General features: G+C 46.0%; 1 protein-coding gene and 1 long non-coding RNA gene across 5 annotated transcripts; one reads left to right on the forward strand and one right to left on the reverse strand.

Annotated features, from left to right (window-relative positions):
• The first annotated feature begins 2,302 nt into the window (after positions 1 to 2,302).
• Positions 2,303 to 25,305, forward strand: Lmo2 (LIM domain only 2). 4 transcript variants are annotated; one of them, XM_076929359.1, is made up of 4 exons: positions 2,303 to 2,441; positions 13,831 to 14,050; positions 19,612 to 19,827; positions 24,299 to 25,305. In XM_076929359.1, exons 2-4 carry the CDS (start codon positions 14,010 to 14,012, stop codon positions 24,516 to 24,518), a joined length of 477 nt encoding a protein of 158 aa, XP_076785474.1. In that variant the 5' UTR covers positions 2,303 to 2,441; positions 13,831 to 14,009; the 3' UTR covers positions 24,519 to 25,305. The 4 variants fall into 4 exon arrangements, with proteins under 4 accessions (XP_076785474.1, XP_034352808.1, XP_034352807.1 ...); XM_034496917.2 differs by lacking the exon at positions 2,303 to 2,441 and adding an exon at positions 12,934 to 13,082; XM_034496916.2 differs by lacking the exon at positions 2,303 to 2,441 and adding an exon at positions 13,329 to 13,703.
• Positions 8,971 to 14,547, reverse strand: LOC143441379 (uncharacterized). Its single transcript, XR_013108717.1, has 3 exons — positions 14,268 to 14,547; positions 10,396 to 10,505; positions 8,971 to 9,984 (listed from the first exon to the last, which is right to left on the reverse strand). It is a non-coding gene; the product is annotated as an uncharacterized LOC143441379 (long non-coding RNA).
• Positions 25,306 to 26,945: the final 1,640 nt, after the last annotated feature.

Raw genomic sequence — 26,945 nt, forward strand, 5'->3', positions numbered from 1 at the left:
AGTTGCTCTCAACAAAATGGCAACTCCAAACTGCTAACACTGAAAACACTGGGGCAGAAGGCACCAGCTGTTCCAGCTCTTTCCGGTTCTGTTGTACCTAGAAAGTCTCATGGAAGAAATGCAGCCTTTCCCTTTTTTGCCTTCCTTAATTTTCATTTTGTACTCATTTGTGTTTGCATGCGTGTGTGTATGCATACCATGTATGTGTGCTTGGTGCCTGTAGAGACCAGAAGACAATGGCGAGTTCCCTAAGACCTGGAGTTCCTGACAATTGCGACCCACCATGTGGGTGCTGGAAACTAAACCTGGGTGCTCTGTAAGAGCAGCAGAGGCTCTAGAGTTCGGAGCTGGTGTCTCCAGGCCTATCTTAGACTCACTCCAGAACAGATCTTCTGAAGTTAATCTGGGTCCCTCCCCTGACCTCATCCTTGTTCAGGGAGTGCATTCCTGTCTGCTAACTGTACCCCCAGGGCCAGGCTCCCTTTCTGTATTGTGTCCTGCATAGCTTGGTCCTGAAAACCTGGCAGGGGTGTCAAGTGACTGAAGAAAGAAAACACACACACACACACACACACACACACACACACACACACACACGGGCTGTGCTGCTGATGGAGTGTTGTCTGCTATGCAATAAGAACATGGAACCTCAGAGCTCTTGTGCCCAGTATGGGAAGAAGAATTAGCTGGTGGCAGCAGGAGGTCTGTAGGTTAGCAGTCGCATGTTGTAGTCACTGGGGAGGAGTATAGTTGTTGCACACACTGCCAACACTCACAGTCAGACCAGAGGAAGGCATTACTGCCCGCTTACCAGGGAAGCTGAGCCTTACCAGGGAAGGCTTTGCTATTCTGATGGATCTGAAGCACCAGGGTCTTTGATATGGTTGTACCCTTGTCAACAATATACACATTCACTCGGGATTTCAAGAGCTTCTTATACACTCACTCAATGATTCCTCTACACCCTATACTCTTCCAATTGTCAGGAGACCCTCTTGTCAGAGGACTCCTCACGAACATATTCTCCTTGCTTGTATAAGAATGAACTTCCCACTTATCCAGTCACTGGCTCAGACGTGGTGTGCTTTGGCTGTCAATGCCTTTAAACAGGAGAGAGTGCGGGAATGTACAGTCAAGAAACCTGGGTTTCAATTGGAGAGATGGTTCAGTGAGGACTCAAGTTTAAAATGATACCCAACATTCATCAGGAAAAATGGGTGTGGTAGCACGTGCCCATAATCCCAGCGAGGAGAGACCGAATGCCAGTCAGTCTAGTCAGTCAGTGAGCCCCAGGTTCAGTGAAACTCCCTGTCTCAAATAAAGAGCAGTGGAGTGGGTAGAGAGATAGAGGAAGACACCCACCTTCAACCTCTGGCTTCCACAAGCATCTGTAAACACATCAGTGTTGTCAACTTGACAGCATCATGGGCTTCTGGGCGTGCCTGTGGAGGGTTATCGCTATTGTATTAATGGATGTGTGTTAGTGGTGTTGTCAACTTGACAGCATCATGGGCTTCTGGGCGTGCCTGTGGAGGGTTATCGCTATTGTATTCATGGATGTATGTATATTAATCCGAGGTGGGCGAGGATGTTGCCTGGCTGGCTGGGATCCTGAACTATATAAGTGGATGAAGCACTGAGTCCCAAGTATGTGGTCACTGCTCCCACCTTCTTTCTTGATATGGAATGTAGCTAGCTGCTCCAAGCCCTACTTCCCTGGTTTTACCACTAGGAAGGGCTGGAACTTGGAACTGTGAGTTAAATAATCTATTTCCCTTAAGCTGTTTTCATCATGGTGTTTTATCACCATAACTGGGAAAGAAAATAAGTCACACACATTTTTTTTTTTTAAAGACCTGTAAGCCAGAATACCAGAGTCTAGTGAGCAACCATCCTATGACTCTCTAGTTGAGGCAGACTTAAGGTTTTCGGAAGGGCTTTGTCCCAGTTTCTTCTATTAGATAGGAATGAACTTTTCAACTCCTTGGGGATTTCTAAGAATCCAAAGCCAGAGCACTGGCTTCCTCAGACTGCTCAAAACATCCCTCCTTGAACGCCTTGAAGAAGGTACCTCTCCTTTAACAAGCTGGTAGGAGGGGGGAAACTGGGCAGGAAGCAGCCTTTTCACAGCAGAGAGACCGTTAGAATCCATCTCTTTGCCCAGGCCAAAGCCTGACCTGCCCCACCCAGCCCCTATCCTCTATCAAGGACACTTGTCTGCTATCAGAAGCCCCGAGGGCACTTTTCCCGGCTTTATCAAGGACCTGAGGAAACATTTCTCCAACTGAAGATAAGGATTCCCCGGCCACCAACACCCAGACAAACACCACCACCCACAAACTCACCGCACACTCTTGTCCTGACTACTTAGACTGAGTTCCTTATATTTTCTGGAAAGAAGGCTTTTCTACCTGGATCTTCAGTGCCGTGTGAAGAGGCAGGTAAGACGTGTTTGACTAGTCAATTCTTTCGTTCCTTCAACAGTACTTACTGAGTGCCACATGCCACCAGATGCTTTTAAGTTTAATTCTGAAGAGCGCTGGGGCACCAGGCTCAGCCTAATGACCCTAATATGGAAGTTTACAAAGTGAGATCTGAGTTTGTAGTTCAGTCCTGCAAAGGTAAAAGCTCTGATCCCATTGGTTCTGGGAGGGGGGGCTGTGGAGAGGACTTCCCTAAGGAAGTGAAGTTTGAGTGGAAGGAGTGTGTGTGCAGTAATCAGGCAGACTTAACTCTCGTATTCTGTGTGGCTGTTTGGGAGTTAAAGATACCTCACATTTCCAAAGACTGGCTACAGCTTCATGCTGGTCCTGTTTCCCATCCCAAGAGTCACCACTCCATGACCTCCTGAAGGTTAAGATGGAAATGACTTCCTGGAGTGATAGGGAAGCCAGTGAAAAAGCTGGAGGGGCCTCCTTCAGAATTCAATCTGCTTTGCAAAAGTTGCCAGATAAAAGATATTTCCAGATGGAGGGCCACACAGGAAATAACAAATGGGATATTTTTTTTTGATGGCTCTTTCTTTGTGAGATCTGATTGAGACTCCTCCTGCAATAGCCTGAAGTATGGGGAGTGGAGATGCCCCACTTCAGCCCTGGTGCCTTTGGAGAGGCTGTGGCCTGACCAAGCTTTAAAAATTATTCATGTAAGCACCTAGCCTTGCAGAGACTTGAAGTGTCAGGGTGGGGGAGATGGGGGGGCACCCACCCAGAGGAGAAGGGGGGGGAAAGGATTGTAGGAGGGGGTTACGGGGGAGGGGGGAGGCAGGGCAGTAAGTGGGATGTAAAGTGAATAAGTAAAAAAAATAAATTAATTAAATTAAATTAAAAACAATTATTCATGTATAAGAGACCCTTGTCTCCCAAAATCCACAGTCTAGAATATGTCTCTCTTAGGTCCTCAGAGCTAGCAGATGACAGAAGAGTGTTGGGTTATGGCATGATTGGTTGTGCATAATGACTAATGTGTCCATTCTCTGGCCTTGGAACCACGTAGGCTTCCACAAGGAAGGCTGTGAGGGACCTGGGAACTGATACAGTTCCTGCATGTCTATAAAGCCAGGGGTGACCACTGAGGTACCTGAAGAGTGTCTCACAGCTCATGGGTCTGGCTTCACTGTAGAACTGGGGATGTGAAAGGGGTGAGCCTGAGAAGGCTGTGAGCTCTCTAACACCATGCATCAAGTTCTGCTCGTGGGACTGATGTGCAGCCGGGGAAGAGCCATTCACTTTCACTAGGCTTCTTTGTGTGTGTAGTAAAGCACATATAAAATTTTATGGTAAATATACACAAAAGCTACTGTCTAAACACTCCCAAGAGCATAGTTCAGTGACACTGGACACATTCACATTACTGCGCAACCCTCACCCCCATCTATCTCCAGGGCCTGTCCTTTTTTAATCTTCCCCAAGTGAAATGATGGATTTATTAAACAACAACTCCGCATCTTAGTGCCATTCTACTATCTGGCTTTATGAATTTGACTTTTCTAAAAACCTCCTAAGAGTGAAGTCATAGCCTCTGGTCATAGTGGCCAGTGGCTGACTCCACTTAGCACAATGTCTTCAGGATGCATCCATATTTTGTTGTGAGTCGGAATTGCCCTCCGTCTTTGCGATGGAACACTATAGCGCTGTGTGTACGTGGTTCTACCTCCTGTTCCGCTCATCTGTCAGTGAACACTTGGGTGTCTCCACCCTGTCTACCACGAAGAATACACAAATGTGTAACGTGAAGACTATTGTATGGGTATGGGAATACAAATAATCTGTTCACGTCCTTGTTTTCAATGATTGGATCCAGAGGAGGCTGACCTACAGTTTTCATAATGGCTACACCGTTGCATATTACTATCAACAATGCATAAGTACTCCAACTTCTTCAGGGCTTCGCCAACACTTGATATTTTCAGTTACTTTTATTTTTGTTCGTTTTCAGTTTTGGTGCCAGAGGTGGAAGGCCGGGTTTCACCCACCCTGAGCAGCCATAGCCAAGCCCGTGTGCACTCTGCACTCGCAACTTCCTCTGCTCTGACACCTCCTTCCTTATAGAAGCCGACTCCAACAGCTATGGAGCGGCGTCTCTTCTCTTCGTGGGCGAGCGTGTTTGTGTGCTCAGTGGGTACTTGGATACCTTCTTTGGAGAAACCTGAGTGCGAAGTCTTTGCTCACTTTTAAATTGGGTTGCTTGTTTTGTTTTTGTTGAGCTGTTTTATGTTCTGGGTCCTCAGTTCCAATCAGACAGATCATTTGTAAATACATTATGCTATTCCAGGATTATGCTACTTTCTACTCTATTGATGGTGCCCTCTGATGTCCAAAATCCCTTGGTTTTGATGTAGTCCGGTTTGCCTGATTTTAATTTTGTTGCCTTTGTCTTTAGTGTGGGAGCCAAGATTTCACTGCTAATTCCAATGTCGTGAAGCATTCCCCTTCTTCTAAGAGACATATAGTTTTAGCTCCCAACATGATGATGCTGGGGAGAACTTTCTCCCTAACATAATGACCCTCCAGTCACTGAACCAGCGTGAATCTAGTTGGTAACATGGACAGGATATTGAAAGTCTTCAGTTTAAAACACATTGTTAAACAGCTACAAACTGAGGTCCCTATGCAGGAAGCTAATAAATGAAAATCATTCTCTCTCTTTTCCAAGAACTTAAGGCAAGACACCTCTTTTGAGGTGACGAGATGCTGCATGCACAAAATCACAAAAGCTAATGAGGCATGTGCCCAGGTCTTAGAGCTAAGAACGACAGGAACTCGGGAAGGTTGTCACTCTAAGATTCAGAGGTGGGGAGACCAGACCTTCAGGATAAACATATAACTGGAGCTGTGCCAGGCAGATAGAACTAGGAGAGCTTCTATACCAACCACAGGAGTCATTGGTGTTTATTGAACGAGTACTTTATGCTGGGCACAGTGCTCTGTCTATCACACATGGTATCTATCCCAGTTACTACTCCTAACCCTGTGTTTACCATTGCTTCTACTTTATCAATGGGATTTGGTTTAGTTTACCCTGATAGTAAGTTGTGAAGCAGAGAGTCAAAATTATATTTATTTATATTAAAGCCTCTATGCTTAGTCATTCTATTTTAGCCTCGGAGCTTTGAAGCAGGGACAAAGCAGATGCTCTAGATAGGGATGAAAGAGCAGACAGTAGGGAGCTGGAGAGATGGCTAAGCAGTTAAGAGCACTGATTGCTCTTCCAGAGGTCCTGAGTTCAATTCCCAGCAACCACATGGTAGCTCACAACCATCTGTAATGGGATTTAATGCCACCTTCTGGTGTGTCTGAGGACAGTTACAGTATACTTGTATACATAAAAATAAATAAATCTTATTTAAAAAGGAGTAGACAGTGCACAGACCATGCATACAAATGGGGTGTTTGAGACCATAGCAGGCTGAATGGGAGGGGGTCAGTCTCTGTTTGTGGGACAGAAGGTTGGGTTGAGGAGTGGACAAGGTTGAGTCACCTTCATAGAAGTATAGAAGAATTTGACCTTGATTTGTAAACATGACAGAATCACACCCAGAAACATCAGCTCTAACCTTCAGTTCACTTCTTCTAGAAAAATGAGACAAGTAAAGTCTCAAAGACTGGTCAAACCATAGATCACCATAGGCCATTGTAAATTCTGGCATAGGATGGTGAAGAAAATAGTATTCCAGATAGGCTAGGTTAGCCATGAGGAGATGAAGGGCAATCAAGAGAAGCAGAGAGAGAGCTGGCAGGAAGCCTCATTTCTGGTGCTTCCTGAAGGGCACCTCCTTCTCTAACAGGTCTCCTGTAGCTAGGCTCACCACAGATGCAAACCTAGTTCAGCTTCTCATTATGGTCCATAACTCAGAGAGACATGAGAACAGGCTATCAAGGTGGGTATCATCAGAGTCTCCTTTCCCTGCTAGGCCCAGTACACTCAACTTCCCCATCAGCATCCTGGTCTCAACTCCCCCATCCCTTCTTCCAATGGAAGGTACATCTGGGATGCAGGCTCTCAGACCAGGGAGCAAGGACCATGACATGGCCCTGTCTCTTCCTCATTGTGTTGCTTTCCTGAGCCTGAGGCTGGGCCAGACCTTTGTGATTCTATCCCATGAGTCCTTAAAGGATCTCAACAGCAAGAAAGGGAAGGCATTTAGCCCCAGCAAGGCTACAGACTACCCTGCTTGGGCTAAGCTCTCACGAGGCAGAATTTGTTATCCATCTATCTCCAGCCAAAAAGAGCCCTCTGATTGACTTCCTCTAAAATTCTCTGCTTAATTAATTCTAATAATAGCTGCTGTCGTTGAGTTCTTGCTCCGTGATGATCACTGCACTAAGTATTTGGCATGCATGATCTCATTTTATTCCTACAACCTCACGATGAAGATATTATTATCCCTATTTTGCACATGATGAAATTGAAGCTCAGCCCTGTTACATAATTTGCCTGAAAACCTGTGAAGAAGCCAGGACTCAAGCATAAGCCAGTGTATCTCCAATGCCTGGGACTCATTGCACTCTCTACACAGGTCCTTGTGAGAGTGGGGATCCTTTAGTGGCAGGTCATATGTCAGGGTACCTTGTTTGCTGACACCACCTGTATCTCAGTGTTCCTGGGAGCCAAAGGTTTCTGTCTTTCAAAAATAAAACTTCCATTCAAATACAAACTCATGTGCTTCTTTATGGTCCTAGAAACTGAGGTTTGTGGGTTGCTTGAATTCATGAGTTCAAGGTTAGCCTGGTCCCAATAGTGAGACACTGTCTCAAAAATGAATATGAAACTGCCTCTAAACTGCTGGCCCCAAATATTAATGGTATCTATGACTGAATTCTTCTTTTTAAAGTTATACTCAAGAAAGACAAGAGGGAGTGAGCCTGCTTGAGAAGCCCACACCCATGTTCTTGGGTGTGTCTTACATCCTGAGTGACTCTTTTCTCTTAAACCTTATGCTTAAATACATCTTTTAATAGAGCAAAATCCTGTTTAACACACGGGGGGGGGGGGGGGGAGACCGATAAAGAGACTGAGACAGAAAGACAGACAGACAGACAGACAGACAGAAGCAGAGACCTTCATTTCAAGTTACTTGTCTACTTTTGACCAGAAAACACTGACGATGGGAGCATGCCTGGGCCAAGGGGGAGCAGCAGATCTGCCACTGGCACATTTATCATTCATTGATTCGATTTAATTTATCAAGGACCTGCTATGTGTTGTCACATGCTCAGTGCTAAAGTCAGAGTTGGGAACATGTCAGAAGCAGTTTCTGCCTTAAAATTTCTATTCTTGCAAGAAGAGAAAGAGGAAGAGAGAGAGAGAGAGAGAGAGAGAGAGAGAGAGAGAGAGAGAGAGAGAGAGAGAGAGACACCCAGCTAAACACAGCAAAATTAGTGGCTCCTGTTGCAGAGGTTCTGGAGAGAAAGCAGTGAGGATACTAATACTAGTGGGAGGGAAGTGGGGCAATGGGCTAGGGAGGGATGAAAAGTTGGACTTTATTTTTAAAGATCCGTTTATTTAGCTTTCCGTGTGTGTGTGTGTGTGTGTGTGTGTGTGTGTGTGTGTGTGTGTGTGTGCTCCTGTGAGTGTGCACGTGAGTGCACATGCGTGTGTGTATGACTGTATGAGTTTATGTGAACCACATGTGTATGAGTATTTCTGGAGGCCAGAGGGCATTGGATTCCCTGGAACTGTCATCACAGGTAATTGTGAGCCATCTGATGTGGGTGTGGGGATCTGAATGTGGTCCTCGGGGAGACCAGTGTTCTTAACTGCTGAACCATCTCTCCAGCTCTGCAAAGTTACATTTGAAATGCCCCTTCTGAGAATGAAACATTTTAACTGAGAAGAACTAAATGAAGTTCATGAGCCCCATAGGATGACGAGAGAAGAGCAGCTCAGAAGCTGGGTGTGGCTACACACCACTGTAATCCCAGCACTCTGGAGGCCAAGAGGGGGATCAGAAACTCAAGATCATTATCAGCTACTTAGTGAGTCAAGGCTAAGCAGTTAGATTATAGCACAAACACAGGCACGTACACACACACACACACACACACACACACACACACACAGAGTGGACAGCCAGAGAGGGGGGAAAGAAGGAACATTTTAGGCAGAAGAGAGAGCAATGGAAGAGCCCCCAGTTGGAGCCCGCTGATGTGATCCAAGCATAAAGTCATGGGTATAGCAGATGTCAGGCAGGGCCTCCTAGGCCCACATCAGGAATCTGGATTTCTAATGTGGTAAACTGGATTCCAGGCACTGTGGTGTGTTACTTAGCTGGTACTGCCTCTACAGCTGCAAAGAGTGCCCAGAAACAGACCACAACAGCACCTCTGCCAGACTCTTTACCCACCTCTGCCTTACTTTGAGCTTGGAGCAACTTAAGAACTCAGGGTCCAGTACAGTGGAAGATGGAGCAGTTGACTCTCATTTGCTCAGCCTGTTAAAGGATTTGGATCATCAGTGGACACCCAAAACTGTCTTGAAGCCAGACTCTTTAATACATTCTATTGAAGATGATGGTCAATGTCTCCAAAGCTCTATAGGAACTTACTATGTACCTGTTTCATTTTTGCTGAATCCTGTAAAGGTAGTAGGAGACAGTGCTCTGAAAGTCCCAGTGTACGAATGTGGAAGCAAAGGAGCAAAGATGCCAGGCCCCAAGCCAAAGGTCAAGGAAGGCAGATCCGCTGTGGGTGAAGCATGGGCAGGCTCACAGGGAGGGAAGCCTTCAAACTCCAGCTGCTCCAGGAGGAAATCAAATGTCTCAGCATTTCTCAGATCCCTTTCAGCAGGGACAGCTATGCTCTGTACTCTGCTGAGATACATGTTGAATGGACATTTCAGGACATTCCCTGCTGCACTAGACTTAGCCTTGTCTCCCCTCTCTTCCTCCCCTTCTCTGTCATACACCATGTCTACATATTTGATCTTGTGAAGGCCAGAGGTCACCATCAGAGTGTTTTCTTCTATTGCTCTCCACCTTCTTTTTTGAGTCAGGGTCTCTCCTTGAACATGGAACCCACTAATTGTTTATTCCAGCTGACTACAAGCCCCTAGGATCCCCTGTCTCTGCAGCTCTGGGATTATAAAAGCTGCCAAGTTTTTACAATGGTGCCAGGGATAGGAACTCAGGGTCTCATGCTTGTGTGGCAAGCACTTTACCAACCAATTCAAATCCCTAGGCTCTGGCCTCTTACTTCTCAAAGGCTGTAAGTGGCTGGGATGCAGAAAGTCAGTGAAGAGTATTGGGATGTGGCTGGAGCATGCTGTGTAGCAGGAAGCAGTGACATTGCCAGCAGCTACCTCAGGCCTGATGGGCACAGTCCTAGGTTACAGTCTGAAATATGGGGATCTCTAAGCCAGAAGTTTTGCAAATACTGGAGTCTCTCTCGATTCAGCTCTTCCCAAGGCACCCCAGTCTCAGCCGTCTCTAGTGGATGTCTTGATTGGCTGGAAGATTGCTGCTTCTTGATGTGGTGATGATTGCTTCTGAAAGATGAAGTAATAGCAACTGCTATCATTTCTGAGCCTTTTCTAGGCACCATCATTGTGCAAAGTGTTTTTGCACATATTATCCCACCGACAACCTCTATAAGATGAACAGGCAACCCAGCAATATTGGCCCGGCTCTGCTCCCATCAGACTTCTTTTGGAACCTCCATGTGACAGATGAGAAACTGAGGTTCAGAGGTGAAGTAACTTCCCCCAAATTACACATTGGAGTTCTGTCTACATAACTCCCATGTCCAGTCTCATAAGGCTTAGATAATAGAGGAGGAAAAGATTAATTTGATATTCCTTCTTACAAACCTTGACTTGTTTATCACTAAAGTTACTAATAGAACAAACTGGCCCTGAAAGTTTTCCAAATGAGTAGGCAAATGCTGGAGTCTCTCTCACCTCAGCTCCTCCCACGGCATCCCAGTCTCAGCTGTCTCTGGAGGATGTCTTGATTGGCTAGAGGTCAGATGCCCATGACAACTGAACATTTAAAAAATTTTCCATGTGAGCTGAAACCATATTAAAACAAAGCTTTATTTCTGTGACTGTCACAACTCACAAGATGTATGTTGCAACTCAGCTTCCAGTAGTTAAAACAACAACAAAAATAAACTGTCCTTGTTAGCATTTTCCTCGTGTGACACTTCACTTGTAGCAGAAGTCCACTGTAGCAAAGACATGTAGTTATAGTCATGAAAGATTTTTCTTCCTTGGAAAATAATTGTAAATGTACTAAGGAGAAAAAAAAGGGGGGGGGAGATTCCAATGAGGAAAAATAACCTATCTGTGGTCACATTTATCATGCAGAATGATTCAGACTTCTGACGTTCTTATTTCAGAAGGAAAACTTGAGAATGTCTAAACTTTAGGGTATTTAATACTTTTGAGGGTGGGGGAGAAATTACAGTTTAGTCCTGCTGGGTAGGGATCAAGCAAGGATTTCTTTAGCTCTCATTTTACGCATTCAAATCGCCTCGGAGTAGCTGAATCTTGCCTGAACATGGAGTTACTGGATGCTATGGGAAGATACCATAAGGCCATGATTGCTTTAAAATCATTCATAATAAAAAGACATAAAAAACACATTTTGAGACTTGATTCTAAATGTTATACTTAAATTTGGGCGACTTAATTGCCCATAGAATAAGAATGAAATCCCACCAGTAGGCAGTAATTTCTTACAGTCATGGTGTGTGAAATTGAAATCTTAAGGTATCATCATATCAAAGACGTACCTTCTCAAAGAAGGCTCTCTGCAAAGAGTTGTGAAAGACAAGAAAATGACCCAAAGTCATGTAAACCCCCCCCCCCTTTAATACACTCAGGTCAAAGCAGAAGCATAAACTAATCTTTATGCCCTGGACATGGCCGTCCCAAAGTTACCTCTTGGAGTCCAAGGAGATACTTATTTTAATAACTCACTCCAAAACTATGAAAAATTGGAGGAAGAAATATATATATTCCCATTTCATTACAGATCCATGATCCATGTACTACATGTTGGGTGCATAGTTCAGCCAATCCTTATATCAAACTCTCTAGTTAGTAAGTCCCATTATTCTCATTTTACTAACAAGGATGCTGAGAATGTAAACTTTGCTTGTTCAGCTCAGGTCACATGGTAAAAGGGAGGCTACAATACAGGCAACATCCTCAGACACTTTCTCCATGCTGTATCTTGAAGGTAGTTCTCCTAGTCACGTGAGCTGATAAGAGTCTAAATCAACCCCAGAAAAGATGGTTGTAGTGGCTCAGCATTAAAACATCATTAAGTAGATACACTGCTAATCACAGCCCATGTGTTTTCCTTGTTTCTTTTTCTTCTTTTGGTTTTGACTTTGAGACACTGTCTCCTGTAGCCCAGACTGACCTTTTTAACCAACTTTGTAGGGGAAGGTGACTTAGATTCTTAATGCTCCTGCCCTGCCCTGTGATTACTGGCCTGTGCTACCACGAACAATGTTTATTTTCACTTCCGATAGAAATGAAAGTAGAATAACAAGTTACATATTTATCACATAATTTAGGCTTGCCTAAACATTGTCAAGATTTTTGTTTTTTTTTTTTTTTTTAATTTAAAAAACCAAGAACTTAAATAGAAAAATATCTTTTTATATACTGGAAATGTGGGTTTTAGACCAACATGAGGGTAAGCACACCGACACAGATTTTAATTATTCTCCTTCAGTATAAATTTCAGGACATGGAGACAAGAAAATGACACTAATCTGTGGGTAGTGGTTCAGGTTATTGCTAGTGAGAAATCAGTGAGGATTTTGCTCTGTGCGGGGAATCCAGGAATTCAGTTCTGACTTCAACAATCATCTTCTGGGATGAGCTGGTTTAGACTATAAGCAATCTTTAAAATGGGGCTGAGATGCCTATGTCCTTGATCCAGGCTGTTCTTACTAAACAATGGATTCTAAAAGCACTCGGGATTTTCCTCTTCACAAGACTGTCATCATCATAAGCTAATGGGCCTTGAACAATCATTTCTGGACTCAGTTTCAAGGAACTCAAGGCCCAGAGGAACCTAGGTTTTTCTCCCTGCACAAGTAGCTAGATAGAGTCCCCTTCTTTCCTTCTGCATTTCTTTCTCCTTCTAGAACTTGCCTTCAAGCTTGAAGGAGAAACCTACCCATTTTCTTTGCTTTATATAGGGCAAAATAATAGTAACTAATAACTGTAAGGTCCTTTTATTGGGAAGGAACTTCCTCCGGTCCAAGTGTTGCTGGTACTTTACAGAGAAGGCCAGCTTAACCGCTGGAGTTCGCTCTTTGAAAGATGCTGAGGGAGGGAATTCTGCCGCCAGCAGATGGAGAGGAGACCCGGACAACGTGGTCCCTCCCAGCCACCCTCCCTACGGGATTAGCTGCCCCCAGCTCTGCTCAGGCGCACCTAGCGCGTGAGGTCCCTGGCCATACAGCTCGCGCCCCTTCTCTGGAGCGCAGTCGCAGCTTCTAGCTTGCCGCCAGCAGAGCCGCACTGTCTCGGGCATCACAGAGCACCAAGACCGTAGACTTGGGACCTCGAACCCGAGACGAGCGCGCGCTAGGCAGCCACTAACAACACTTGCATTTCTGCAGGTGCTTATTTCACATTCCTGTCTTTTCTTTCCTGCTGGAACGGCCAGGTGGTTACTTTCAGCCTGAAACCAAAGGGAAAGGCAGAAGGGGAACTCTGAAAAGGACGGTTTAGAGGCAGCGAGCTTCTTGCCCCAGGAGAGGTGCTCAGGGGAGACTCTGGGTCTCTGCCGCGGGCCCCTTTAAGAAGCCAAGTCAGGGCTACCGCCGTCGCCGGTACTGCCGCTGCTGCTGCCGCTGTTTGGATTGCTAATCCCCAGGAGCCCCGTTTTTTTTTTTTTTTGTTTAAAAGGAAGAAAAAAAGGGGGAGGGGGCGGGCAGCTGTCTCTTTAAATGTGATTTCCTTCTATTGTATTTGAATCGTGATCAGGAAAAAGGAAATGAAACCAGAGACAGAGGGAAGCTGAGCGAAAATAGACCTTCACGAGAGAGGAGGGAGTCGGGGAGAGCCGCGCGGTCCGCTCCCCGCCCCCAGGCCGCCGCCCCCTCTCTGCCCTCGGCGCCCCGACCCCGGCGAAGGTGCGAGGGGCTCGGGGCGGCCGGGCGGAGGCGGCGACAGCGCGCGATCGGGACCGGGCGGCGGCGGCGGCGGCTGTGGTGACGGCAGCGGGACCGGGATGGAAGGTTAAGTCCTGAGCAGCGGCAGCTGTCGCAGCCGCCGGAGGGAGGCCGGGCTGCTCCCCGGCCCCCTGCCTCGGCCGCCGCGCGCCGGGCAGCTGGGTGATTCGCTCTCTCTCTTTGGCGTTTGAAGGGAGTGCGGTGACTGTCCTTGAGCGTGGAGGGGCGAGCTCGCCGGCGGAGCGACCGAGCAAGAGGAGGCGCAGGAGCGGCGGCGCCCGAGCACCGGAGGGGGTCCGAGTCCAGGCAGCTAGTCAGCCACGCGCCACAAAGGGAGCGCCCCCGCCGCCCGGCACGCCGCCCCCCTCCCCAATGTCCTCGGCCATCGAAAGGAAGAGCCTGGACCCGTCTGAGTAAGTGTGGCGCTTCTGTCCCCGCACCCCACTCCGGGTCCCAGGCTAGGCGCGAGGGGCTGACTCCAGGTACTCGCCCGCAGCGTGCCCTTGGTGCCGCAGGGGCTCTCTTTCCTCGCGGGTGACTCTGGAGCCACCAAGAGGGACTGGGAGGTGGAAGCTGTAACTGGGATAGACCCTGCGTACCACTCCGGGCCATTTGGAAAGCTCCCCATACCTTCACCAGGGCCAGAAAGTTTACCCAGGAGCTGGCACTCGGAGCTCGGAGGCACAGGTGCAGGGCAGGGAGAGTGGAGGACGAGATTCTGCCTTCTCCCCGTTCGTCCCACCCTCTCCAGGTTCCCTTCCTTTTTGTCCGTTTGGCCCTGGTAAGGGGGGCATCTCAACCAGAACGTCCCTGGGGTCTCCGACAGGCCTGGAGTAGAGCGGACAGTTGATGAGGTCCGCCTGTCCACCTGGGAACTGGTTCTGGCCTCCAGAGACTTCTAGAATTGCTAATCCGGAGTTCCTCCGGGTACATGTTCGCCCCTCCCCCTGAGTCGCCTAGTGTGGGCACGTGAACCTCGAAAGTTAGTGCACATTGTTTTTGGGTTTTTTTTTGTTGTTGTTGTTTTTTTTTTTTTTTTTTTTTTTTTTGGTCTAGTATGTTATTCTAGGGATCAGGATCTCATCGAACTCTCAGAAGGCCTTGGGGTCAGCGAGCCAGAGTTGTAATGAGCGTGTACTGTCTTGTGCTCTGAGCTTTGCGCTGGTTTGCAAAAAAACACCCCCATTCCACAGCCTATACCATAGCCCATTCTCCAGTCTTAAGGGGAGCCAGTAATAAAGGTATCGGTTTTTTTTTTTTTCCACGTCCACGCAAATGCCCTTTTAAGAGTCATTAGCTGTCTGGTTTTGAGTTTTTATTCCTTTGAAGTCCTCATCTAATCCTTTGAAGGGATTTGTTAACACAAGACCAAAGGAGCTGGTTAATGACTTGTCCATTTGGGCTTTTAAGACGAATTTATTTTGGTGGAGGTTTCCCCCTTTTCTTTTCTTTTCCTGCTTTAAAAGAACTGTGCTTTCCTGCTGAAGTTTTTCTACTCGCCCCCCCCCCCCTTCAATTTCAGCCTTCTGTGGTGTTTATTTACCTGGGCTTTACCCTCAGCCAGCAGCATTAAAAACCCAGCGTGTTCTCATAAAACACAGGAAGTCCCACGATCCAGCGAGAATATAAACATCATCACTCTTCAGTCTCGAAGGTTAAGACAGCAGCTCGGAAAGGAGCTGGGTTTGTTGACATGAAGACCAGCTTCCTTAAAACCTCAGGAGAAAAACAACAACCCTTTAAAAAAAAAAAAAAAAAAGAGTCAGTGTCTATAGCTTGTTCTCTTTTAAAAGTAAACTTAGAATTACATCTGAGCCCCGAGTTTTCAGAGATTGGACAAGACATAAGATCACACAGTAAGGGAGTCAGTCTGATGAACTGGTGTTACTGCTTCCCTAATCAGCACAACCTAACCGCTAATCCTTTTTTAGATGTGGAATATGCAGAGCTAGGCTCCTTAAAAATATTACTTACATGAATGCGTGTGTGCACCTAAGCACAGGTGACCCAGAGGCTCGAGGTGATGGATCTCCTAGAGCAGGAGTTACAGGTAGTTGTAAGCCATCTGTTTTGGGTGTGGAAAATCCAACTTAGGTCCTTTGGAAGAGCAGGAAACACCATTAAACTGCTGAGCCTTCTCTTCAGCCTGAGGATTGAGTTCTGTAAAGGAAGTTTGCTCTTACCAAAGCTGGTGCCTTTTTTCCCCCTAGACTAGAAAACTGAAAGGTGTCTCATAACAGTAATAGTGAGCACCTAGTTCAAGAGGTCCACTGGCCCGTTCATCTGTCCTGCAGTATGTGTCCAGTAAAGGAAGGCTGCCACTGAAGATGGACAAGCCCCATGGGAAATGTCTGTGGAACATTTTCCCTCTCTCTGGGAAATTGTTGAGAAATTTTTGCCAGAAGTCAATGCTAAAGAGACACTCAGGTGTCATGTTCAGGACAGGCTGGTAGGAGAATATTAAATATTAACTTAAGGTAAATCTCATTCTGTCTTTGGTTTGAATTGTTCACCAGAGATAATGGCATGTCATTAATTATAGAAAGATAGACCTTGTCCTGTCCTCATCTGAAAGAGACCATCATGTCTCTTTCTCCTGCAACTCACTCTCCTGCCAGCTGCTTCCCTGAATGCTTGCTCAAAGCCAGCTAGGGTCTTTACCATTGCATCTCCAGATACAGATCAGTCCTTGCCTAGGCACGTGCAAAGGTAGCATGTACACAGGAAGCTGGAATTCACGTAATTGGTGATTCCTTCTGCCTCCCTACAGGTCATTTTGATTCTGGTGAGTTTCATTCCAGCTAAGTGCAGATTCTTCTCTTTCAAAGTTGGCTGGTAATAACATCAGCCATCTGGGCAGCAAGCATGATGGGAGTTCTGTGGGGGTTTTTGAAAGCCTTGGGCTATGCAAAGGGAAGAGATTTGATTCTGAATCGGTGCACTTGGATATGAGGATGGAAGCCCTTATATATACCCTATAGAAACAAACAATCTAATGGAGTGTTACCCCCCACCCCCAGACAGGTTTCTCTTTGTAGCTCTGACTGTCCTGGAACTCACTTTGTAGCCCAGGCTAGGCTCAAAGTCAGAGATTCACCTGCTTCTGCCTCCAGAGTGCTGGGATTTAAAGGTGTGCACCACCACTGCCCGGCATCTCCTAGTGTATTATTGAAACTATGTCTACTAATGTCTTAGCGTACCTCACCCCTAATTTTGTATTCATGCGAGGCTGAGGCAGAAGAATTATTCCAGGCCATCCTGGGCAATTTAGTAAGATCTTGTCTTGAATTTTAAAAGGATAGAAAGGGCCTGCGAGCTACCTCCGCTGCAAAAGGTGCTTGCTCTAAGTCTGATGACCTGAGTTTGATCCCTAAAACCCGAAAGAGAACCGGCAGCTCAGTGGTTAAGAGCATCACCTGCAGCCGGGCAGTGGTGGTGCACACCTTTAATCCTAGCACTTGGGAGGCAGAGGCAGGCGGATTTCTGAGTTTAAGGCCAGCCTGGTCTACAAAGTGAGTTCCAGGACAGCCAGGGCTACACAGACAAACCCTGTCTTGAAACACCCCCCCCCCCCCCAAAATAAAAAAGCATCACCTGCTCTTATAGGAGACCCAAGTTGGATTCCCAGCACCCATATTGGGTGGCTCACAATCCTCTATAACTCCATCTCCAGGGTATCTGATGCCTATGGCCTTCTGGGGCACCTGCCCTTATGTGTACGTTCTCACACACATACATACAATTAAAAATAAAAATGAATCTTTAAAAGCAATCCAAACAAACATAACTGAGAAAGAAGTCACAGTGGTAGAGCACTTACCTAATGCAGCTAGGGACCTGGGTTTGATCGTCAGCACTGAAACAACAAATAAACAAACAACACCTAACACTTGACTTGATCATCGTTTTTCTCAAAGAAACTGGCCTGAGCTTCAAACTTTCTGGTTCTAAAAGAAGGCAATCTTCTATTTTGTGCTAAAATGGTGAGTTTGGCATTAGAATTTAGCTAAATGTTTACAGTGGATGCTTAATGGTCTTCTAGATGGGTGGCCGAAGATGTCAGAGTGCCCTATAAACACTCATTCCCCGAGTCTCACTGTCCTCAGCTACCATGGAGCTGAACTTCATGGGTACAGGACAGTTGGGCCACAAGGTCACTTGGTAAAAGTGCCAAATAAAAACCAGAGGCGTAGGCATGTCGCCCAGGGTACCCAAGAGGGGTAAAAGCAATTTACATTAAAAAAAAAAAAAAAAAACATTTTTTAAAAAGTAGGTTTTCTTTGAATAATGTTCCAGGAACACATTAATTATTACAAATCAACAAGCAGTAAATGTTTCCTGTCTCTATATGATATCACAATCATTTCTCCCATGCCATTTTCTCTCAGAAAAGTTATTTCTTCTTATATGTAAAACAAAAGTATTTAGGTTCTAGGAAGGCGAAGCAAGCAGAAGGCCCTGTGTGTGACTTTAAAACCATTTTTTACATTCGTGTGTGTGTGTGTGTGTGTGTGTGTGTGTGTGTGTGTATGCATGCATGTCTCTGTACATGGGTATATAAATAGAACAACTTGCTAGAATTGACTCTTTCCACTACGTGTGTCCTGCCACATCAGATCATTGGGCTTGGAGGTGAGTACCCTAACCTCCTAAGCATCTTGTGATTCCCTAAAGTAAAACTTTTTTTTTTTTTTTTTTTTGGTTTTTCAAGACAGGCTTTCTCTGTGTAGTCCTGGCTGTCCTGGAACTCACTCTGTACACCAGGCTGGCCTCGAACTCAGAAATCCTCCTGCCTCTGCCTCCCAAGTGCTGGGATTAAAGGCGTGCACCACCACTGCCTGGCCGTAAAACTTTTAAAATGAAAGAACATATCCCTCAGGCTCACTGTGAACAGAGTGCCTGGATTGAGACTTTGGTATCAATTTAATTGTCTTCCACTCTCTTTAGGTCCACCATTTGGCCCCTCCTCCATTCTCTTTACTAATTTAATTTTATTCACACTACTTTGCTATCCTGAAAAAAGTATAAAGAAAAAATACCTCACCAATGTGCTCTAGCTGTTTAAGAATCGCATTGCGACCTAGATTTCTTCCTGAAGATTCATTCAGTGCTGGTATTTCTTTGAGACAGCATCTAATGTAGCCCTGAGCCTCTGGATGGTGCTGATGATGAATTTGAAATCCTGCTCCTCCAGGTTCTGCCTCAGGATGGGCTGGGATTATGTCCCTACTTTAGGTAGTACTAGAGAGATGACTGTTGGGCCCCTGATGTGTTAGGCTGTCTCTCTACCTATGAAGCTGAATCCCCAGCCAAAGATTGATGCAGAATGTAGGAAAGAATGCAAAACTTCACTTGGAATAATTAGCTATTGAATGGAACTTTCTATTTTGGAACGAGAAGGCAACCTAATATAATTCCGATGGCTTTCTTCTTCCTTCTCTACCTTTGATTCTGTGCAGTGGGAAGGGCTTCAGTAGGGTGGACTCAACAGATGATCTGTAGATTTTAGCACACTGGGTCATCAGATACTTTTACTGTAGGCAACTCCTTTGGTCCCAAGTATATTCTTTGGGATTTGGCAGTGCCTGTGTCCTCGGTACCAAAAGAGAAAGGGAGGGAGGGCTGGGAAGATGGAGGAGAGTAGGAGGGAAAGGAGGAAGAAGCAGCCAAGATCAGAGGTGCCCACAGAGGTGCTGGAATGCAGTCAAGGGTCCAGTGCCATCTGCAGGTGCCGTGGACACTCCTGGTATCCCGTCTTGAGTTTTTCAGATGATAAGGTCTCTCTAGCCCACTGCCATCTTTATCCAAGGTTGGCTGTATCTATGCAGTCTAAGTTAGGGAGTTTTTTCTCCTTATACTGCTGGAAGGAAAAGTAGTGAGGGTCCCCTTAGAATCTTTGGCATGGAGCAATTCCCGGGACCTTGTGCTTGTCTCCCGTCAGCAAGCTTATCCTAATGTTTGGCCTCCTCCTCAGGGAACCTGTGGATGAGGTGCTACAGATACCCCCATCCCTGCTAACATGTGGCGGCTGCCAGCAGAACATAGGGGACCGTTACTTCCTGAAAGCCATCGACCAGTACTGGCATGAGGACTGCCTCAGCTGTGACCTCTGTGGGTGTCGGCTGGGTGAGGTGGGGCGTCGCCTCTACTACAAGCTGGGACGGAAGCTGTGCAGGAGAGACTATCTCAGGTACATCCCTCACACTTCTGGGGCACATCTGGTTTTGGACACATGGTCTCTAGCTCCTGAGCTGTCTGCCTAAGGAGGCTAGGCTGTGAAAGCTGAGCCTCAGCTGCCTCTTCAGAGAAGCCATGAGCTCTCCCTGTGCTGTAGCCATGTTTGCAGAGACACATCACTGCATGGTCAATCACCAACGTCTTTAAAGGTAAGAGAAGAATAAACATGGAATTCAGAATAAGGACAAAATTCTGGGGGGACAGAGTCAGGGGTAGGGTTTGGAGAAGTGTGTGTAGGGAAATATCCAAGGAACTAGGGGAAGAGAGAGAATTCATTTATAAGTTTGGGGGTGGGTTCTCATTTAATCCTCAGTAAACATATGCATATATGTAGATGTTCCTTTGCATGACTCCAGTATTATTGATGAGAACTTTTTAAATAGCAGTCTATCCTTGCTAGTGAGCCCCAAGCACTGAGTTTCATAGCAGGAGGCTAACGTTCAGCAGCTATAAAGGTGAAGGCACTGACTGGAGTCAGGAGGTTGAGTTACTACTCCATTGCTTCCTGGTGCTGGCCTTGGGCAATGCACAGAAGCCTCCATTTCCTGTCTGCAAAATGGGGATAGTAATCGTAGTTACTTTTAAAGTTAGGATGACATACTTGACTTGGTGCCTGACTTAAGAAGTAGATGGTAGCTGATTTTATAACTGGCAGGTGTTGAGGTGGTATCACAGATTATTTCCCATTATAGTGGACAAGGAGATGGTAACATGGAAGGGTGGAATAGGAAATGTACGAGGCCAAGCAAAACAGAAATATTTCTCCTGAATGTGAGTGTCCTGGCACCAGAGAGTGTTCTAGCATCGCAAGCTTCTATATTAGCTGCACTGGAGGTAACTCTGTGCCCCGGACTGTCCGATCCGCTCAACTGTGGAGCTGTCAGTTCTTCGCCAGCCTCCTGTGGCAGAGGGTCCACTGAGCACGCAGCCCCAATATATTAGGGAATATACTAGCCTGTGGAGAGAAGCTCGTTTAGACTCCAGTGCCCTTGGCTGCTAAGGAGGCTCTTCGTCCTGGGTGTGTGTTCTCAGGGCACTGCGCATGAGAAATAAAAACGAAGCTGCTGCTAGTTCTGAAGTCAAAGGAAGCTTATCCTTCCACCCAAAGACTGAAGTAGCGTTTACGTGTCTCCAGTCTTTGGTTGAAATCAGTGCAGATGTAGTGGATTGGGCCAAATGGAAAACAGAGCAAGTAGGTCTGACTGTCATTTTGTTGAATTTCTCTCTCTTTTTTTTTAAGTCATAAGAAAATAGAACAGAGATAAATACAGACCTGGTTTTACTCACCCCAGGTCTGGCAGATCCATCAGAAAGCAGCTGGGTAAATGATTCCCACCGGGCTCCTGCCTCCATCCCTGTTGAATCATTTGAATCTTATTAAAGGAAGTCAGATACAGTAAGGTCAAAGGAGCCGATTCCTCCCTATCTCCCCGGTTTTATAGAACATTCAGGAAGAAAGGCAGCGCTGCCTGGGCTTGTTAATCTTTTCCATTTTCAAAAAGGAGAAGAAAAAAATAGTCTGGGAGAGCCCAGTGTTAATTAACTTGTGTCTTGGTGACACGAAATAATTCTTCTCCCTGCTACATTCCCAGGCATCATGTTAATTAACTCTGCATTAGTGCAGGCCTTCCCAGCCACCCTTTAATATTTATATTATTGTTATTAAAATGGGCAGCAGAAAGCTTAAAGCGCTGACACCTCTTGACAGAGGAGGGATTTTTATTTCCTTCAGGGATGGTCCATTAGCCATGGCCTTCTTTACTTCAGTTCTTTGGCTTAGCCGGAGCTATTTTAACAGAATATGTTTAGAACGACTCCGAGGCTCCTCCAAAGAGGCCCAGTCCCTTGCCCTAGAACAGCTTTTCTCCATGAGGACCTTGAATGGTCAACTCTCTTACGGTCTTTTTGAGACATTTAACCTCAAATACCCAGGACCCCACTCTCACCCCGCTTCCCCCTCTCTTGTACAACTCTGTTACATTGTGTTGGGTACCCAACCCAGATCCCCTTAGATTCAATTTTCATGAACTTTTATGTAGGGCAGTCCCCTCTAGACTATGGTTCTGTTTCAACAGCTGGTATCTGTATCTAGCCAGCACCTGTTAAAGCCAAAACTATGCCATCTCACCAGACCCTGGTGCCAAAGACCCATGTTCAGGGGAGTACCCAATCCCTTCAGCTTAGAGGGGAGCCAAGGCCACTTGGAGACAGGACTTACACTTCAGGAGTCCCCAGACATCAGGCCAAAGCTCCCTCCAACGACTGTGTGCCCTGAGATTGCTACTTGACTCCCTCCCCTCTTTCTCACTTACCCCGAGGACATCATAAACCACTTGAACATAAATCCTCCCCTGTGGTCTGTTTCTGGGATATCCAGCTAAGAGAAGGATCATGAGCCAGAGGTTAATGCACACATTAGCTGCCCCACCCTGGCTCCTTTTTGTTACTGTTAGCATTTCAGAGTGCCTGAGTTGGATTGATCTGCCTCCAGCCTTGGGCTTCCAGTGTAAGGCACAAAAGCCAGGAGAGGACATGTCATTTGCTCAGGTCACCTACCTAGTTAGAGGTGATTCTGGGACCTGAACTTATCACCCAAACATTAGTCCTCTGTCCTCCCATTAGCTGCCTGATGGGTTGTAATTTGCCCCCTGACTTCCCTTTAATAAGCTCCTGCTTTCTTAAGATCTCAGACCTCAGGCAGTCAGACTCATTTGCCACACACTGTTTTCTCAGTTGTGTGTCTCTGCTCAGCCCTAAACTTGACTTACTGAACAGTCAGGACACCAGAACTCTCTTTCTGCTCTGTGACCTCCAGTGTGGCAGTTACCCACAGCTCTACCATCTGCTATGCTAAGATAGTGTGTTCTCCCCCACTGATGAGTCTGCTTCCAGCACAGAAAGTGGGATCCAGAACAGAGATGACCTCTGACCCTGCTGCGGTGAGCTCACTCTCTGCTCACAGGCCCCGCTTGCCGGCCATCCATTCTCGCCAAATGTTGCAGGCTCTGATGGCTCTCTTTACCTACCCTACAAACTCTTAGGATGCACCAGTTGGTTCTCTCATTTTTAAGTTGGTACGAACTTCTAATGAGACCAGCATTTACTGGAAATAGTCATAAAGACTTTATTCAGAAGTTACATGTTGACGTGCTATGTTACAAGCAGTATGTAAAAAGGGCCCTGAAGCTGCAGTTGAGAGCATGCCTGGACTGTGTTCACATAGCCAGTGTTGGCTCAGTCATTCACCTCTGATGCTCTGACAGGCCCTGGGTGCTGCGCTAATATCTAAGCAAGGTAGATGATAGGATGGCCAAACCACTTTCTGGTCCTTGTCCTGATGTTCTTCTTACTGGCAGGCTCGTTTTCAAAGTTTAGCCATCATTAGAATATTAGCACACACAGTCTGCTGAGCCTTCTCTTATGTGTCTCCATCAGATATAGGGATAGGTGGGAATTTCTGTTTCTAACAAGTTCCTGGATCCTGCCAGTCCCGACCGGCTCCTTTCAAACCACTGCCCTGACTCCTGAGTTGCTTCTCACGAGTCAACACTAAGTGTTGCTTGATTAAGTGGCTGATGCACCGAGGCTAGGGAAAAACTTGATTCAGATGTGAGAAAAGTCATCTCTCCAGAGAGTCATGCTGAGTGGGCAGGAGGAGCATGAATGAAGAGACTCTGTGCGCCATGGAGAGATCCTGTTTGTCCTCTGGGTCTCTGAGGCATGATTAGTAGCACTCCTTGTCTCCCGGGATGCTCCTGTCTCCTGGCAGCTGGGGCTCCAGTGAACGATCATGTGGACGTGGCCTCTGCAGCTTGAGGGGTGGGGGATGACTCGAGACACACTCCCCAGAGGGTGAAATTCGTGGCTGTTGACGTGGTAGAACCGGGAGCCTCACACTGATGCCCTTTTTAATGCATTCTTGGTGACTTGCCCCTCCAAGGGCTGGCCCCAGCTCCTCTAGGAAGGAGACATAGACTGCAAGCCTAACTTTTCCCAAGTCACTTCTCCTCCATAGCTGGTCCACACAGCCTAGGGGCATGGATAAAAGGAGGGGAAAGCTCAGGGAAGGGAGGAATAACAACAAACAAATCGTCACAGTGTCACTTTGTTTTCAAGGAAGGATTCATGGGCTACTATCTGGGCTCAGCTGTCTTGCTTATCTGTTTTTATTTTTAGATAGCGTATTACTGTGTATCCCAATCCTGCTGGGGCCTTGCCATCTTCCTGCCTCAGTATCCTGCGAACTAGAATCACTGTTGTAATCCACTGTGTCTGACTAGATTCAGCGTTGCCTAGGTTTTGTGCAATTCTGATAGATTCACATCAATCTATCATCCCAGCCCCCTTCTTTCTGTTGTCTCTGCCCCTGTCTCTTAGTGGTTTTTTTTTTTTTTTCTTTTCTTTTCTTCCTTTTTTTGCCCCAGGCTTTTTGGTCAGGATGGTCTCTGCGCTTCCTGTGACAAGCGGATCCGTGCCTATGAGATGACGATGCGTGTGAAAGACAAAGTGTATCACCTGGAGTGTTTCAAGTGCGCCGCCTGTCAGAAGCATTTCTGTGTAGGTGACAGATACCTTCTCATCAACTCCGACATAGTGTGTGAACAAGACATCTACGAGTGGACCAAGATCAATGGGATCATCTAGGCCAGAGTCCCAGGCACCTGTGGGGAGGTGCTCAGTGAAGACGCTGCTGTCTCGGCATGGTCTTCACGCTTAGGCACTTTGGGAACCTGAGGGTGGGTGAGGCATTTCTTAGGAGATTCTGGACTCTTCCTGGGCACTAAAGACATAGCAACCACATGACATAATGCAAAGGCTGAGGCTTCAGTGTCACAAAGGACCAGCCCTTAGAGAAAATTTATGGTCACAGGCTAGCCATAGTAACTGACAAGATTAGTGGAGGAAATATTTGGGGACCAGCATGCACTGTGCCATCATGATAGGATTTCCCAGATAGGCCGTCTTGGGTAAAGATTAGATGTGACCTTGGTGTTCATGGACTAGAGTTGTGCAATTAATTTCTTCCTGGCTTTGGTAACTACCCTGTTCTAGTCACCATCCTTCACACTAGGAAAGAAAAGAAAGAGAAACAGTCACTCTTTTTCCTTTTTTTTCCTTGGTCACCTTCCCGTGGCCTAAAGCTCTAGAGCCAGGGGAAGCTGCATGGAGGTACATTTCATTTGGGAATGAAATCCACATCTTTCAACCAGACAAATATTTATAGCGATGTTGATGAATCACTGTTTTTAGACACCTTCATTTTGAGGTGAGGTGCCCCACAGATTGTTTCTATACAAATGTAAATCTTAAAAAAAAAAGGTCAAAGTTGTTCAACTATTTTATTATCTTAGATTATATCAAAGTATTTGTTGTGTGTCATTAAAAAAAACTTGATTCTGAAGACTTAATAAAAATGACAAGCTGAAACACAGTGCTGTTGTTGATGTGAAATGACTTACTATTTAGGCTAGCAGGGAAATGGTTTGCTTTTTTTTTTTTTCCTTTTGGAAAGGTGAAGTAAATACGCAGTTTATTTCTAGGTCAAATAAAAGCTTCCATTTATTGCAAGGGTTTATATGAGGTTTATATAGGTTTCTGTATTACCGGCAATTATATAACGGGCCATCACGTAGCTCAGAGGGATATAGAATAATTAAGTTGTTATTGTAAAATGTGCATTTCACTTTGGCATTGTGTGGAGTGAGGGGAAAGCAGGGAGATCATTGCCTTTGGGAAACTTGTAACCTAGAAAGCACACAAATACATAAAATAGATTCCCTTTGGGAGAGAAGGTAATTACCTGGCTTGAAATGTGGCAAAGATGCTGAGCTTGACATTTCTATTTTCCAGGATGTGTGTCTCAGGGTGTTTTATGACAAGTGGTTAAGAGGACCTTACTTTGAGGATTTAAAGCCGGCACCTTGCCTTGTGTGTCCCTGCACCCCATTAGGAGTGTTATCTGACTTCAAGCGCCACCTGCTGGCCATTTCCCAACCCACTAGCCCAAGGGTATCCCAGGGAACGACAAACCTCCATGAAGGATATACTTTCAATTATTTCATAAAACCGTTGGCAAACACCAGCGAGTCTAGATGTGTTTAATTATCAAGATGTCAGAAACATGCAGCTAAAGCTATGTTTAATTAACTTGAAAGTACTTTAACGTCTCTGTCATCGAAGGTTTTTGGGTTTTTTTTCCCCCTTTAATTCTAGAGAAGGAGTAATGAAGCAATGACTCTCCTGGCCTGTAAAATGCTCAAAGAGGTTGGGAGATCTGACTGCTTAAGGTGGCCTATTTAAAACAATCCAATTATATCGCACTGCAGCCTAGGTGGCCCGCAGGTGCTCCCTCGGAGGGGATGTTTGCTCTAACTCAGCAATTCTCAAACTGCAGTCCCTGAGCCAAGTCATCAGCATCACCATGATGGAAACAGACTCAGGGACCCTGCCCACAAGGGGCATAGAAGCAGAAACTCAGCAGGGGGCTGCCTGTCCTGGAACAGACCCTGGGGGCTATTCTGACTCATGCTCTGAAGTTTAAAAATGGCTGTTTTACATCATCTCCCAGCTAGCAGGATCACACATCCTAAATTGTTTGTATTCAGTTTGTGACTGAGGAATTCACACAGGTAGACAAACACTGCTTACCAAAGGGCCAGAAACTGAGACTGCCCATTGTGCAGCCAGCAGCTGGCTTATTCTTCAACTAACACATTTCATCACAATTCAGTCTAACATTTTTTAATCCATGCTCTTCTATTTAATTATATCTTGTCAAATATGGCAGTGAGATTACAAAAATGGAGGATTCATATCCAAAGATGATAAGACGTTCTCACTTTTCCTGAAGCGCTAAACACAGTGTGAGCGCGTGTAAACTAAGGAACGTTGCGATGAGCTGAACCTGTGTCTCCACCATGAATGAAGCTAATGCAGAACCAGCCTTTATATTTAATCCCATTCTTAAGCCGCAAGCTGCTGCCGATGTGGTTTGTATGTCCTTCTTCCGTATAACACGTAAATTACCAAGATGAGTCCACTGTACCCTAGCAAGCATTTCCATTTGAGCTT

The sequence above is a fragment of the Arvicanthis niloticus genome, chromosome 2 (assembly GCF_011762505.2).
Source record: "Arvicanthis niloticus isolate mArvNil1 chromosome 2, mArvNil1.pat.X, whole genome shotgun sequence".
Lineage (NCBI taxonomy): Eukaryota > Metazoa > Chordata > Mammalia > Rodentia > Muridae > Arvicanthis > Arvicanthis niloticus.